General features: G+C 39.4%; 3 protein-coding genes and 1 long non-coding RNA gene across 10 annotated transcripts in view; 2 read left to right on the forward strand and 2 right to left on the reverse strand.

Moving 5' to 3' along the window:
* Positions 1 to 4,262, forward strand: part of CLTC (clathrin heavy chain) — a 66,246-nt gene extending 61,984 nt beyond the window's left edge. For both annotated transcript variants that reach the window (XM_058704917.1, XM_058704918.1), the window contains 2 exons: positions 900 to 975; positions 3,230 to 4,262. In XM_058704917.1, the coding sequence (XP_058560900.1) occupies positions 900 to 975; positions 3,230 to 3,354 (201 nt within the window). In that variant the 3' untranslated portion in view covers positions 3,355 to 4,262. The remainder of the gene's footprint in view (positions 1 to 899; positions 976 to 3,229) is intronic.
* LOC131498073 (uncharacterized) overlaps positions 1 to 7,099 on the reverse strand; it is a 72,039-nt gene extending 64,940 nt beyond the window's left edge. For all 3 annotated transcript variants that reach the window (XR_009255277.1, XR_009255276.1, XR_009255275.1), the window contains exon 1: positions 6,764 to 7,099. This is a non-coding gene — a long non-coding RNA (uncharacterized LOC131498073). The remainder of the gene's footprint in view (positions 1 to 6,763) is intronic.
* Positions 7,100 to 8,106: 1,007 nt separating this feature from the next.
* Positions 8,107 to 15,525, reverse strand: part of PTRH2 (peptidyl-tRNA hydrolase 2) — a 63,369-nt gene continuing 55,950 nt past the window's right edge. The window contains exons 1-2 of one of the 3 annotated variants that reach the window (XM_058704924.1): positions 14,476 to 14,642; positions 8,107 to 8,734 (exon numbers count right to left, since the gene is read on the reverse strand). In XM_058704924.1, the coding sequence (XP_058560907.1) occupies positions 8,195 to 8,734 (540 nt within the window). In that variant the 5' untranslated portion in view covers positions 14,476 to 14,642 and the 3' untranslated portion in view covers positions 8,107 to 8,194. Of the gene's footprint in view, positions 8,735 to 14,211; positions 14,236 to 14,475; positions 14,643 to 15,525 lie in introns of those variants that run through there. The other 2 variants (XM_058704923.1, XM_058704925.1) reach the window with 2 other exon arrangements.
* Positions 14,716 to 15,525, forward strand: part of VMP1 (vacuole membrane protein 1) — a 137,060-nt gene continuing 136,250 nt past the window's right edge. Inside the window, exon 1 of one of the 2 annotated variants that reach the window (XM_058704922.1) lies at positions 14,716 to 14,865. The gene's annotated coding sequence lies outside the window, so the exon portion shown is untranslated. The remainder of the gene's footprint in view (positions 14,866 to 15,525) is intronic. The other variant, XM_058704920.1, reaches the window with a different exon arrangement.

Below are 15,525 nucleotides of genomic sequence, written 5' to 3' on the forward strand. Positions count from 1 at the left end.
TGTAACAAATTTTGCAGAATATCTTATTCAACCATCATTATATAGACAAGGAAGTTTGAGGGTCAGTACAGTGGTTTGCCAGGGTCACATAACTAGTTTATGGAGGGACCTGTGTATTCCAGCTCCTTTTTTTCACTTTTTTTTTTTTTTTTTAAACATTTGGACTCCTACTATATTAGTTCTGTCTGATACTATCCACTTTTATTTAGAGTAGTTAGCATGTAGTAGCCATTTACTTCTTTGGCTTCATTAAAAACAAAACAAATTCTTCCTCAAAGATGTGGCAAAAATTAGGCATTCCTACTACTATTTCTACTTCTTAGAAAATAGAGCATTAAAACATGCAGCCTGTCTTTATCTAAAAAGATGGAATATGGAGCCACTTTGTGTCTTAAATTTCAGTCCGCACCTATAACAATTATCAGCAGAAGCTGTGCACAATTGGCAAAAGAAAGCTTATTCTAAATGAGTACTTGTCCAGTCATTAACTCATTTCACTTTTTTGAATATCATTTCCTTTGGGGAGGGAAGTCTTGTCTGGTTATGAGTTCATTATTATTACCTTTGATAAAGTTTAAACTTCATTTGAAAAAGTGGTTCCTTCTTGTTATCTCCCTCCCTCAGGCTGGCTGCATCCTAGCATGCCCAGTTTTAGCCTGGCGTGAGCTTTTATGGCATTTATAAATCCCTCCTTCCTGAGGGTTTATAATGACAGTGCTAAAAATCACCTTGACTGAACTATGAACATTGCCATTGAATTTGAGGGGGCCTGAGAATATTCTTTCTAGTCTGTTTTATTTTGACAAAATTCAACATACTAAGGCTTTTCCACTTTCTGCCATAAACCTAGGTGTATAATATTTTTGAGGTGCTAAGTAACATTACCTGTTTTTCTCCAGGTGGATAAATTAGATGCTTCGGAATCACTGAGAAAAGAAGAAGAACAAGCTACAGAGACGCAACCTATCGTTTATGGTAATCTCTCTCTCTTTAAACCCACAGAAAAGTAGTAGACAAGTGTTTCATTCTTTAAGGATTCTACTTCAGAATAGAAATACAGTTAAGTGTCTAAAGTGCAAAAAGCTCACGGAGTTCAGGAATAATTCTACCATCTTTTTCTGAAAACAGTCTTAAAGCAGACACTGATATTAGTCACTTAAGGTAGTCTTAAATGCAAAGACAATCTTAAAAAATAGTCACTTAAGATCATAACCTAAATTTTCCTCTTGCCTGCTCACTGATTGGTTACATATTCATAAATTAGAAGTATTGATGAATTCAGTTTTCAGAAATGCAGAAGCTAAGAAAACATGCCAAGGCTATCTTTATGGTGCTTTACAGACAGAGTGTATCTTCTCTTTAAGTTCTCACTGGGGCAGAAAACGAGGTAGTTTCCATTTGAGAACTTTCCAGAGAGATAGGATCTTGAAACTCTCAGTGAATATATAAGGCAATTTAATTTCTTCTATGTGCAAGTAGTTCAGACTTGCACTCTTGGTGAACAGATACATTTGAACAATGAATTAGAAGGGTATATATTATGTCACTGTAATCAGGTGTTTTTTGGAGGAAGGCATAAAATTGTGACCATTATATCTCAGCCTGCTAAAGGAAATGATAATAGACAAACATATTAGGACATTGTCTCCTTTTAATTACTTACTTACTTACTTACTTACTTACTTTTTAAAGTAGGCTTTACACCCAGTGTGGAGCCCAGCACCGGGCTTGAACTCACAATCAAGGCCTGAGCTAAGATCAACAGACACTTAACTGACTGAGCCACCCAGGCGCCCCCCCCATCTCCTTTTTATTGTAGATAAAAAAGACTTTGGGAATTTGGAGGACTGCTTAGTTTTGATAAAGTTGGAGAAGATAAACTTAAAAATAGATTAAAGATGATTAAAGTAGGTTAAAAGATGGGAGCAAGATGTTTGACATATTTCAGATAGGGAACAATAGGAACAAAAATAGGGTGGGGGTAATATTTTGGGAACACCTATTGAATTTGGCTTGCCTTCAGGGTGTTTAAATGGAGAGTCCTTCTAGGCAGTTGAAAATTTCAGTTTCAAAGTTAAAAGTGATTTTTATAAACTGCTGGTTTCCAAAAAGAATTTGCTCACAAAACAAATTCTGGTTGTTCACAAAAAAGAGAGACTTGAGGTCACCTGTCTGAGAGAAACTTTGCACTAGGTTTACATTCTAGTGGGAGATTAAGATTACTTCTTTTTCAAGGGAGTGGATAGAGGTGTTACATTGTTTTTTTCCTTTTAAATAAACCAGGTTCTCTACAGGTCATTTTCTGTATGTGATCAACTACTATTTGTAGTTGAGTGTTGGGGTGCCTGGCTGGTTCAGTTGGGGTAGAGCATGCACCTCTTGATCTCGGGGTCATGAGTTTGAGCCTTACCATTGTGGGTGGAGTTTACTTAAAATTTTTTTAAGTTTATTTCTTTATTTTGAGAGAGAGTGTGTTTCCAAGTTGGGGAGAGACAGAATCCCAAGCAGGCTTTGCACTGTTAGCACAGGGCCTGATTGCAGGGCTTGAACACACAGACCATAGGATCTGAGCCAAAGTTGGACACTTAACTGACAGAGCTACCCAGGCGCCCCTGAAATTTTTTTTTTAATGAAGTACGAGTGCTAATACAGTATTTGAAACAGATTTGTGTTCTCATGTATTCATACGTAAGCATATTTGAATGTGTCTTGTTTTTGTTTTTTCTCTTAACTAGTACTAGATTCTTTCCTAGATATCCATTAGATTACCATTTCATTTCATTACCATTTATATTGTTTAAATCAGAAATTTAAATCTAATTTTAAAGGTTTATTTGTGTTAAAACCACATCATTAAAAAGTTAAGCTTTCCTGTGCTTATTTCACTAAACGTGTGTGAGTACCATGTGGTGATAAGTGTATTGGCAGATGTCTTGCCCATTCATGTCAAGCATGCCTGGGCATATTGTTTTAAATAAAATGAGGTAACATAATTGCTGTCACTGTTCTGTCCTCTGCCCTGAATTGTTTAGCTTTTTAGGCAGAACCCTTCTTAGGGTAGGTGTGATGCCAAAATTGTGACAGTCAAAAGTACCACCACAAAACTCATTCTAAGTTTTGATTATGTTCTTAGAGTAGGGGAGATTAGAGTATGATAGTCTACACTGCTAACAATTTGTCCCACCTCCTGCCCCTCCACCCCCTACCCTTTCTTGTTTTTCTTCTTTAGGTCAGCCCCAGTTGATGCTGACAGCAGGACCCAGTGTTGCAGTCCCTCCCCAGGCACCTTTTGGCTATGGTTATACTGCACCACCCTATGGGCAGCCACAGCCTGGCTTTGGGTACAGCATGTGAGACAGAAAGCTGATCCTGTAGTCGCCTATTTTCGTACTGAAACATCGTCTCTACCCGCTTCTCAGTTTATAATGGGAAAACAGGCACATGTTCTTGTAACCTTTATTTCATGAAGGACTACTTTTTGTTTCTAACTATAAACTCGGATCACCTGTGTTAAAAGCTTATTTCACATTCCGCATCATTTTAGAATTTATTTTCAAAGGGGAATAGTTTCAATGTTTATTCAGTTGGGCTTTTTTTCTTCCCCCTCATTCTTTGAAGAACTGCTTAATACTCAATCTGTTGTGAAGAACCTGATTTGCACTCTGTAGTGTTTAAAGAAAAAAAAAACTCTAATATTGAATCTCTTAAATTTAGTGTATGTAAACAGCTTATGATATGTATTGTCTAAAATGCATTTAAATCTCTTACTCAAAAGCTACAGCAAAAGTATTGGTATGTGACCATGTAAGACTGTCAATGCCAACAAAGACAACACTAATCAGCACATCCTACATTGGATTGCAGTGCTCTCCAAATTATTTGAAAAATGCATTACAGACAAATTGCCTGACTTTTAAATGAGCATAAAAGGCCCTCTAACCTATGCAGGTTTCCTCATTACGCATATAGAAAATGCTAGTGTGTTTTTGCTCACTTCATATGTAACAGGTGCCCTTATGTTGTGCTGTATCCTGTGCTTTTTCTGTGGGACCATTCCATTCAGGAACAAAGAGCACCATGATTCCAATCTGTGTGTATTTACTAACCCTTCCCTGAGGTTTGTGTATGTTGGATATTGTGGTGTTTTAGATCACTGAGTGTACAGAAGAGAGAATTCAAACAAAATATTGCTGTTCTTCAGTTTTGTTTGTGGAATTTGAAATTACTCAAATTTAAAATAAATTACTGGACTGTGGAAATAACGTAGAATGGCAGTTTTAATTAAATACCTTTCAAATTTTAACCAAAGAACCGTGGTTGTGGTAGTTTTATATTGGGTATTGAGGCGGTACAGGGAGGTGTGAGTGCAAAGGCAGAATGAGGATTGGGATAGGGAAATACACAGCATTACATCATGTACATTCCTGTGGTTAACAAGGTACATGCAGCAGTCTGAAGAGCACTGTAGTAGGCCACATTTTGGCTGTCTCCCATCATTTTAACCAAGTGGCACTTCAGGGTTTTTACCTAAGCATTTCACTTAAATGAACAGATACGGGTATTCTGTCAACTTGCGATCAAAGTATGTAAGCATGTAGTTAACATACTGTGCCTCACCATGAAAAGGGCCCCAAAGTATGAGTACTTTTAAGTGGAATTTTTTTAAGCCAGTGTTTGAATTCAACCCTTTTTGTTCATGGCTGAGAATGTTGCTTTAAGTTCATTTCACTTTTTAATCCTCAAAAGAGTTAGAGGAGTAAACCCAGTCCTCCACCAAACCTAGCCTTGTATTGCCCTATAATTCTCCACACCGACCAGGCAAATGACCATAAGCAGCACAGGTTTTTTTTGTTTTGTTTTTTAAACATAGAACCCCTGCCCTGCCCACTTTTAATCATCCTACCCCTAAAATTATAGTATTAACTAGAAAATCCCTTCTCCTGTTTTGGTTTGTCATAGTGAAAACATTGGGCTGTACTTATGCTTCTGCTGTGGATCTCTGCCTCCCTGTCTTCGTTGTTAATCAAAATCAACAGGGAGAATAGCAGTGGTCCTTGGGAGCTTAATTCTTTTCAGTTGAGATGTGTTCTTCTGGACCTTTCCTATACTTTGTGAACCTCTGAATATGTTCCCTTGTGTGTATTAACATGATGAGTACTTTCCAGAATTATTTGCAGGAGTATGTTTAAATCACAAAATGCCTACCTTAAGACTTGGCAGTGGGTGTTGTACATAAGTGGTAGAACAAATTGGTAATAAACTTTATTTTAAGGGATCTTCCATGACATTACTCTGAATAGGATGATGGTCTGGGAGAAGTAACTTAAAACAGGAAACAGTATTAAGAATTCTTATAATTGTCTAAATGTAACTGAAACAGGAGAGAAGAGAGTAATGGAAAACCTCTGAGGAGGTAAACATACCTTCAGTGATCTTTTGCCCTAGTATCCAAATATAGCCATTGTACCAAAAAAAAAAAAAAAAAAAAAAAAATCTGATATTTGTTAACTCTTTCAACATAGACATTAGTACAATAGCAACAGAATGATATGAGCTGCAAGCAGGGCTGCTTGAATGTTCTGTAAAAACAAATTTTAAAAATTTATTTAAATGTAACTATTAAACTCATTGCATGTAAACATAAACAATTATATATTAGCCTTATTTCTTAAATGAGAAAAATGAAATTGCACTGTTTTTTACAAGTCTCTTCAAAGTTTTTCTTCACAGAAGATTGCTGGATTCTGTTTGCAATAACTTACTACTTTTTTTTAAAAGTAGGTGAAGAAAGTCTAGCCTCACGAAGATGTATAATTAGGAAAGTATTTTAATAGCCTTTTCAGATACTTGTAGTTAGTTGAAATGTGGAATCTGAAACCGTAACACTCAACTTTAACATTATATTAAAATCCACTAGTGTCTTTAGTTTGAATAGATCTTTTATCTATGCATGATTTGTACCCTCATGCATTGGTTATATGGAAAATAGATTCATTAAGTTGTACAGGTTTTCTAAATGTTGACACATATCTTTAAAAATCCTATTTGTGAGGAACACTGATCTCATCAGAAAAATCTTAGGTTTTGGGAAACTTGGAGGAGAGGTAGATAGAAGTTTTCCAGAATACTGTCTGTTGCTTTTCTTAAAATGATTGGCTAATTGGATACTTAATTTGTCAGTTTTTACAAGTAAAACTCTTCCATGACCAAGGCTGCTAGTTCAGCTCACAACTCAGCCACACATTTTTTTTCTCTCAGGACAACATTCATACTTCAGTGTGTACCAGAAGTGTTCAGTGTTAGAATATTAAGACAAAAGTAGTGAAGGGTCAAATTTAATAATTTTTTTTACTGCTTTATCAAGGACATTAAGTGAATCGTGTGTGTGTGTGTGAGAGAGAGAGAGGGAGGAGGGAGAGAGACAGACACTACTGGGCAATGAAGTACTACTTGTATAGGTAGGGTGCCCCTGCCTTGATTCGTGAAAGATGCCAGAGGTTTTATCCACCTTTGCTTTTGTGTTATCTGTGCAAATGTCAACACAGGGGGGAAAAAAAAAGTCTTAGCATTATGAAAGTATCTGACCCCTTGAAAGTATCTTAAAGACCTTATGGACTTTGCAGAGTGTACCTTGAGAACTGTGAGATTAAGCACCCTATAAAATAAATACTAAGTACAGGTGAAGTAGGAAATAAGCATAATATATTTCTGGAATTATTAGAATTTGTATACTATTCATCCTGGTAGATATACCATGACTTACAGTTACTTGAGTCAGCTGGCCATCCTGTTGGGAATGCACTGTCTTTGAACTTGGGAGCCATCAGTCTCTGAGGCAAGCCTCAGAAATTACATGAGCCAGAATGGTGCATTTAGGATTAAGTTCTCTTTGCCTCAGTTACATGCTGTTGCATCACTTTTGAATCTAGTGTAAACATTCTATTTAGAAGCAGTTGCTACTGTGGCATCATTCACAGATGCAGTTTCTCCCGTGCTGTCATACGCCAGTGTAAACTCTATAAAACTGACCAAATAGTACAAACTATGACTGAGTGCAGTAGTCTTTATTGTTTTACCCAGACTCCACTGACCTTAGACCTTGAAGTGTTACCGTGCTGCTTATGTTTGAAGCTCAATGCTAAGTAATGCTAATTACTGAAGTTAATCATGGAGAATTGGAGCTACTTCACATGCACCTGTTGCCAAAATCCTCTCTGGCATCATTAGTTGTTTGGGATATACTCAATTTAGAAATACTATCAGGGTCCCCCTAAAAGACTTTCATTCAAAAAGCTATGTTGCTTTTGGGAACCGGAACCTCCCTCCTATCCTGGGCAGGTGGTGTAACAGTAACTATTGGAATTATGTCATGATAACGATATATCAAAAGGGAAATAAAGATGCCCTTAAATAATTGAACTATCTAGTTCCTTAAGTTTTAGGTAAAGAAACAGTAGGATGTTGGATGACACACCACATTCACTTCACCATTTCCCTAGATTCTCGTGTCGGCCTAGTACTACCTTCAAAGTCCATACAAGTCACTTTGCAAGTTTTTCAATGCCTGCGCTATTAGGGAAGTTGTGGGGAAGTAAAAGGAATTTTTTATAGGCCATGATGTAGAAGCACTACTGAGAAATCTTTGGCCAGTGTGGGTCAGGGAAATGAACATGAAATACTGCACAGGTGGGTTAATCCAGAAGGTTAGACTATAAATCTGCTGTTTGGGGCTATACCATGATCTATTAATGTTGGCTATCAGTCATCCAAAAAGTGATGGCAGGAAAACAAACTGTAGTTTGCATCCAATGAAAATACCTTGAACCCTGGTCCTTCAATGGGGTATAGCAGTGTTGTCTTGGGGAAGAAAAGCCATTACACAGGGACGTAACCATGCACAGGAAATGCTGTCCCCCTCCCCCTCCCCCCCGCCCTTGTAATCCAATTTGGTTGTGACCAGTTTCTCAAACATTTTTTTGTTTCAGCAGCTATCACTTGAAACATCAGGACCATTTAACTTTTGTTTTTTTTTTTTAAGCCAAGATAACTGAGCCAAGTACCTGATAAAAGAACATGGGAACAGATTGATTTTGATCTCAAAAATACTTAAGGTAGGGGGAGAATTTGTTTTATTGTTAGAATTTGACAGTTTCAAAACACATTGTGGTGGGACAGTCATCATACAAAATTCCACCTAGTAAAGTTTTAGGTGACCAGTGACTTTGTCAATTAGATCTGCTGGTCCTGGCCCAATTCCCAGGACAGTTCTAGAACCAGGTGCAATTTGAGTACGTCCAGCATCTTGGATCAAACTTACAGTCAGTCCTAGCATTTTTGCATGGGTCAATAATTCAACCAGAGTTTCTTCATCAGGGGCTTTGACCACCACTTTGGGCTGGCCACAGTATTCCCATTGTTTGAGCAATTCAGGGTTTCTTCTTTGAATTTGCTTGTAGGCAGAAACAGCAGCATGAGAGCACTGGGCAGCTACTTTCCCTTTTCCCATCTTCAAGTCATTTCGAACCACAAGAATCATTTTGTACTCCCCACTTTCTCCTAAGATGCTTGCTTCACTTCCAGTCTCTGTGTCTATCTTGCTCACTGAGCTTTTGGGAGTCATCCCAAAGCGTACACGGAGACCCCAACCCAGGCACATGCCACAAGCAACTCCGGCAGCCAAGCTAAGTGCACCAGGATGAGCCAAATATTCCATCACCAAGGATTTGGAGAGCATCTGAAAGGAAAGGAAAAAAAGTTATCACTATAGCAGTGAAAAATTACAGGCTTATCAGACAAAACACCTTGATTTAGGTAAATAAGTGGCAACACTTAAAAACCATTATGAAGTCATCCAGAAAAAAAGCAAAATATTATTTTGGATCTTAATGTACTGTTTTTTCTTCCCTTTGTACTAGAAAAGATTCAAGAATTCAGGTAAAGCAGTTACAATCATTCTGAATCTCAAGGAGTATCTAGTTCTTGGGATACCATGAAACTCTGTTCCTCTGTCTTCCCCCTAAGTCTTGTAGACAAAAGGAAATATTCTATTTTATCAAGCTGTCTAAAGGATGTAAAGGAACCAAGAATAACTCATCCCTTCTCTGGAATATAGTGCTTATTTGTGTCTTCATAATGCAGTGGTTCTCAATGGGGATGGTTGGTACCAACCCCTCAGAGAAGTTCCTAGTTGTCACAGCAATGGGCCTGGAGTGAGGCGTGCTGCTGACATTTACTAGACCTAAGCATGGAATGCTGAAAGTATTACAAAGCAAAGATTTTCCCACTGGAAATAATTATAGGTAAAAAACCATCAATCACTGAGACCAGAAGCTAACTTCATTATACACATGGACACAAAATATTTTTTGCATAGTTCTAATATACACTGAATTTACCAGAAGTGTAACTATCATATAAAACAAAGGAACATCATCCTTTTTTATTTTAGAAATTCCTGTTACCTCAGCAAAGCTATTCATGGTATTTGAATCACCAATAAAACACCCGTATCAGTCTACAGTTGAGGCTGTTACATTCAGAATGCTTCCGTGTATAGGCACAAATAACCATCAGTTTCTTCTAGTGGGACAGCATCTAACCATTTATATATTGAAATACACGGGACTACCATATTTGTAGTGCTTATAAGTAAGTGCCCTTGGATAATCTACATGGCATAGATGACAGTCTTGGAAATACTTTATCACAAATATTTTAAATGAGAATGGGGCGAGTGGCTGGCTCAGTTGGTACAGTATGTGCCTCTTGATCTCAGGGTTGTGGGTTCAAGCCCCACACTGGGTGCGGAGATTACTTAAAAATAAAATCCTGGAGCACCTGGGTGGCTCAGTTAAGTGTCTTGACTACGGCTTGGTCTTGATCTCATGGCCCCCTCAGGCTCTGTGCAGACAGCTCAGAGCCTGAAGCCTGCTTCAGATTCTGTCTCCATCTCTTTCTGCCCCTCCCTTGCTAACGCACACACACACTCTCTCTCTCAAATATAAATAATAAACATTAAAAAAAAAATAAAATCTTAAAAAAATTTAAAAATAAGGATACCATAGGGGACGTTAAATTTCTCGAGACACTGCATACTATAAAAATTCATCTTTTTAAAGTGTACAATTTAGTGGTTTTTTAATATATCCAAAAGTTTGTACAACCATAAGTACTATCTAATCCCAGAACATTTTCACTGCCTCAAAAAGCAATCCCTTGGGGCTCCTGAGTGGCTCAGTTTGCTGAGCTTCCAACTCGATTTCAGCTCAGGTCATGATCTCAGGGTCATGGGATTGAGCCCTGCACTGGGTTCCAGGCTGAACAGGGAGCCTGCCTGGGATTCTCTCTCTCTCCCTTTGCTCCACTCCCCTGCTTGTGCATGCAAAAAAAAAAAAAAAAAGAAAGAAAGAAACCTGTGTAACTATTAGCAGTTGCTTCCCATTTTCTCTACCCCCAGGTCCCTGGCATTTGCTAATCTATTTTGCCTATTCTGGACATTCATATAAATCAAACCATTCAATATGTGGCCTTTTGTTTCAAGCTTCTATCACTTAACACAGAAATACAGATTTAAGAAACAAACATTGAGGGATCAAAGGAGAGTGACACGGAATGGCCAGAGGCAAGAGGGTCACACATGTAAGCTGTCAGTACCTAGTTTCAGTCCTCTTTCACTGGTATGACTAATAATGGTGACAGGGCTGTACTGACATAGTACTTTATGGCTCTAGATGCCTTTTTACAGTCAGAAAAAAAATTATTCTTATTAGAACCCACATTTTCTCAGAATGCATCTATCATTTAGTTACTACATGAGGCTTACATAATCAGGATTTCTCTTTCATAATCTAACTAGATTCCAAAGTGAATACTCAATTATGTAAAAATTATATCCATAACCTCCATGTCAACAATTAGTAAAAGGCGAAAGATTTATGCGATCTGAAGAGAAACCAGAGTATCCATGTCAACAATTAGAAGGATTTTCTGCACCCATTTCTAGGTTGCAAAGTAACCAAATATCCTATATACCAGACTCAGGTACTATCTGGAGATGGGAACCACATATAGAGGACCTATTATGTGTTGTATAACTTGCTAACTCCTTTACTTCCATTATGGTTGCTATGAAAATTAAAAAAGGCATGAGCCTCATTTTAAAGATGAGAAAAATAAGGATCTAAAAGAGAACCTGCTTATCCACAGTAATATAACTAATAAAAGTAGTATAAAATATACTCATCTAGAGATCATGACAGAAAGCTTCTCACTTTCTGAACTTTATCTAAAAACAGACATATACCAGGGTTCCTGGGTGGCTCAGTTGGTTGAGTGTCCTGCCTCTTGATTTCGGCTCAGGTCATGATCTCACAGTTCATGAGCATGCAGCCTGCTTAAGATTCTCTTCTATCTCCCTCTGCCACTCCCTCGCTCTTACTCTCTCTCTCAACAGCAACAAAAACTAAACGAACCAAAAATAACCACCAAAAAACAAACATACCAGTAAGAGAAAAAAACGAAAGAAAAAAAAGTTCTAGAAATTACAAAGTTCATTGCTTCTGTACCATACCTCATGAGGTCTCTAATTCTACCATATTAATACCATTAATACCTAACATTTTTATTCTTTAGGATGTTCTAATCACCTATCAGCCTGATTACATTATCATCTAACTCCTCCAAAAGGTGTTTCAGCCTCTTTCCCTTTCTGCATATACACCACACACATATCAAAAGCCCAGTGATTGAGACTAAGGTAAACATAACTATTCTTAGTCTCATGGATAATCTTGGGCAATGGTGGCATTGCAAAACAAACACGTCCTGTAAAAACCCTCCTCCTGGTGTGTTCTAATTCCTCCCAGACTAAGCCCCTTTCACCAATGCTCTTGATCCCATTCCCTCCAGAACCGTGTTCCCCACCCGTTAATCATACTCCCTGGGGCTATACCTTGGCTTTTCTAACCTGAAAAAAAAAAAAAAAAAAACCTTTCCCCAATCCTTTTTGACCCTTGGACCACTGTCTGACTTCTTTTTCCTTTTACCTCTAAACTTCTTTAATTACCTGCCTCCCTTCCCCATTCAACTGATATTGGTAAGGAATTAGACACTTGCTAATTGCCAAATGTAGTTGCCTCCTTTTAGGCCTCATCTTGAGTTTTCTCCACCACTCACTGATGATAACGCTTCTTTAAACTTTCCTCCCTCTAATTCTTTAATCTTTCACCCTATTATCATCCCACCTTTCTGATAGTTTTTTTTCCAGTCTCCTCTAGCTCTGATGTTTGCCCCTGATGTATGTATTGCACCTGCTTACACATTTAGCCTTCTTTTCAGTCTATGCCTACATCATCCAATACAGTATCCATTAGTCAAACACAGTTATTTAAACTTAATTAAAACTAAATAAAAATTCAATTCTTCAGTTGCACTTAGCCACATTTCAAGTGCCCAATAGCTCAACAACTTAAAAGTGGCTAACGGTCACTCTGAGCTACAGAATATTTCCATGAAAGTTCTATTGGACAGTGATGGTCTATAAACTCTCTTTTCATCCAATAAGTTGATATTTATGGAAGGCCTATTGTGCACCAGGCACTGTTCTGGACCTTAGAGATAGAGCACTGAACTAAGCAAAGTCCCACTCTTCATGGAGCTGACATCTAATAGAGGAGAGAGCAAATCCTATTTATTCCCAAATTGTCATATGCTGAGGACTCCTGACACCTCTCCTGGGCTCCAAACTGGAATTTCCAGCTTCTACTAGAATACTATAAAGTATTCTAATCTGTATCCTACACTGAACTCAGTATTTTCCTTTCCCTCTAAAATTTCCTTTTTCTGTATTCTTTTTTTTTTCCATTATTATTTATTTATTGAGAGAGAGAGAGAATCCCAAGCATGCTCCCCACTTGTCAGTGCAGAGCCCTATACAGGGCTTGCTCCCACGAAGAGATCATGACCTGAGCTGAAATCAAGAGTTTGATGCTCAACCAACTGAGCCATCCATGTGGCCCACCTTTTTCTGTATTCTTGATTTCTTAGTAACCCTGGACTTTTTCTCCACTGGCCTACCACATCCAGTCACCACACCTTGTTGAATTTATCTGTGTTCAACCTATCTCCTTATCCTTGCTACCAGTGCCCTATCGATGTCTTGGCCAAAAGCCTTCAAATTACTTCTCTATCTCTGATCTTTCCTCATTTGCTTCATGCATATCCTAGTTCATCCTAGTCCATCTGCCATTAAAATTATACTTTTTAAAAAAACTTTATTTATTTGGGGGGTGGGGGGAGAGAAGGAGAAAGAGAAACCCAAGCAAGCTCCTGGGAGAGCCACATGCAGACCTCAAACTCACAAACTGTGAGCTCATGACCTAAGCTGTAATCAAGAGTCTGAAGCTTAAGAGACTGAGCCATCCAGGCACCCCTAAAATTATACTTGTAAAACACAAATCTGATCCTGTAATTTTTCTGCTCAAAAACCACCAGATGGAGGTGCCTGGGTGGCTCAGTCGGTTTAGCAACCTACTTCTGATTTTGGCTCAGGTCATGATCTCACCATTCATGATCTCCAGCCCTGCAGTGGGCTCTGCGCTGACAGCTCAGAGCCTGCTTGGGATTCTCGCTCTCTCTGCCCCTCTCCTGCTTGCTCTTTCTCTCAAAATAAATAAATAAACTTAAAAATATATGACCAGGTAAACACCTAAAATATAAAACAAATCCCTTAGCACAAATCCAAAGCACTACACAGTTTGGTTGCTACCTACTTTCTCCTAATCTTCTGCTTCATACTGTACTATCCAGCGACACCAAATTACTAGGTCCCTTCAAAGAGCCATCTCTCCCAGGAATTATTTTCTATTTTCTTCACTTACATACACAAACACAAACACACACAACCTCTTCAGCCATGAAGGCGTGGTTTAAACGACACCAATCTCAAGTGTTTATCATCCCCCAATCAGTCTTAATTATTTACTCTACAGAACTGCTGTAGCAATTACACATAACGACTGTACATCACATTTTCAGAGTCTAGTGCCTGGGCTAACAGGATTAAACACTTCTCTGAACATTATATCTGTGTTACACAGAGAGACACATTTTTCGACCATATTCGTGGAAACCTTTCCTTTCCTCGTAGGACTCCATTTCATACGCTGTGGGTATTCAATAAATACTCAACAGGCCTGCGCGGTATTTTCTCACATTCGGAGCAAGCGTATCCATGCTGCCTGAATGAAGGCTCTGCCTGGGAACAAGAAATTCTGGGTTCTTCTCCTTCTCAAGATTTTGGTCCCTTCTTCCAAAGGACTACTGGCTGAACAGCAGCAGTGGCTCCAGTGTCCAGTTGGGCGGAAGACAGTTTACGGAGGTGAAAGGCTCGGGGGAGGAGGTATGTAATGAGGTAGAAAGAACCATTCCAATTGGAGAGAGAATGCAAAATTACCTCCCAATGAAGGGCCGACTTACCTAGAGAACCTCACCAACGCCTCACTCGCGCCGCTCCGTTTTCCCCCTCGCGTAGTGAACACGCTTCTAGCCCACGGGTTACCTCTTCCGGGACTCCTTGATAAGTTCCGGATCAAGAACCTCGAAGACAACAGTCATTCTTCCTCTCGTCCCGCCCACAGGTCCCGAACCTAGACCCGAACTGAAATCCCGCGAAGATCTTCGGAGGTTGCAGAAAAGAAAAAGGAACTTTTGTCTCTTGGAGGCGGTCCCCGGAGGGATGGGGGGTGGGAAACGGACCGGAAGTGACGAGAGCGAGTTCCGGTTGGCCGGACCCCAGCGGCGGGTGTGAGAGTCGGTCAGGAGCCGCTTCCAGGATACTGAGATCCGGAGAAGCCGGGGTCAGAGCGGGTAGGTAAACGAGCGCGTGAAATTGGGGACGGAAGCCTGAGACTGTCATCAGGGCTTGGCTTCTTCCGGAGCTCTCCCACTTAGATCATATAGATGTGGGGCACCGTGATTTCGACTTCAAGCAGTGTTTTAGGGCGCTGCTGACTCTGTCTCGGTCTGGCGGTAGCCAGGTTATCTGGGACACCTCACGGTTCACCCCGGTACAGTGAACCCATACACCGGATTTCCTATCATTCGCTCTCATCGTCGCGGACTTGGAAGCTCTTCTAAGCTTCTGTAGAGTACCCATCTCTTCTTCCTTCCCCGGTATCAACCTCAGAGTAAGTGGAGAAGATCCTCCCTGCTGATGACCAAGCTGTTTCTCAGGACCTGTCAGTTTGGTTCTTGCCCTCCCCAGCCACTAATACATGATACTAAATGCATTCGCTTCTAAACAAAATTCAGGCTTGTAAGTGCCATCTAAAGCGTTGGTGGCCAAGGGAATGGGGCCTTAGCTCCGTTGATCTTTTGCAAAAACCCTTCACGTATATCCTACTACTTTATGAGGAGCAGAATTTTCTACCTCTTCCAAATTTCTGACACTCTCCTCTCCCCTGTTCTATTACAGCGGAGGTACTTGCAGTAAAACCTGGGGATCGGCTTAATCTCTAAAATTCCAAG

This window comes from Neofelis nebulosa, chromosome 16, assembly GCF_028018385.1.
Source record: "Neofelis nebulosa isolate mNeoNeb1 chromosome 16, mNeoNeb1.pri, whole genome shotgun sequence".
NCBI classification, from domain to species: Eukaryota; Metazoa; Chordata; class Mammalia; order Carnivora; family Felidae; genus Neofelis; species Neofelis nebulosa.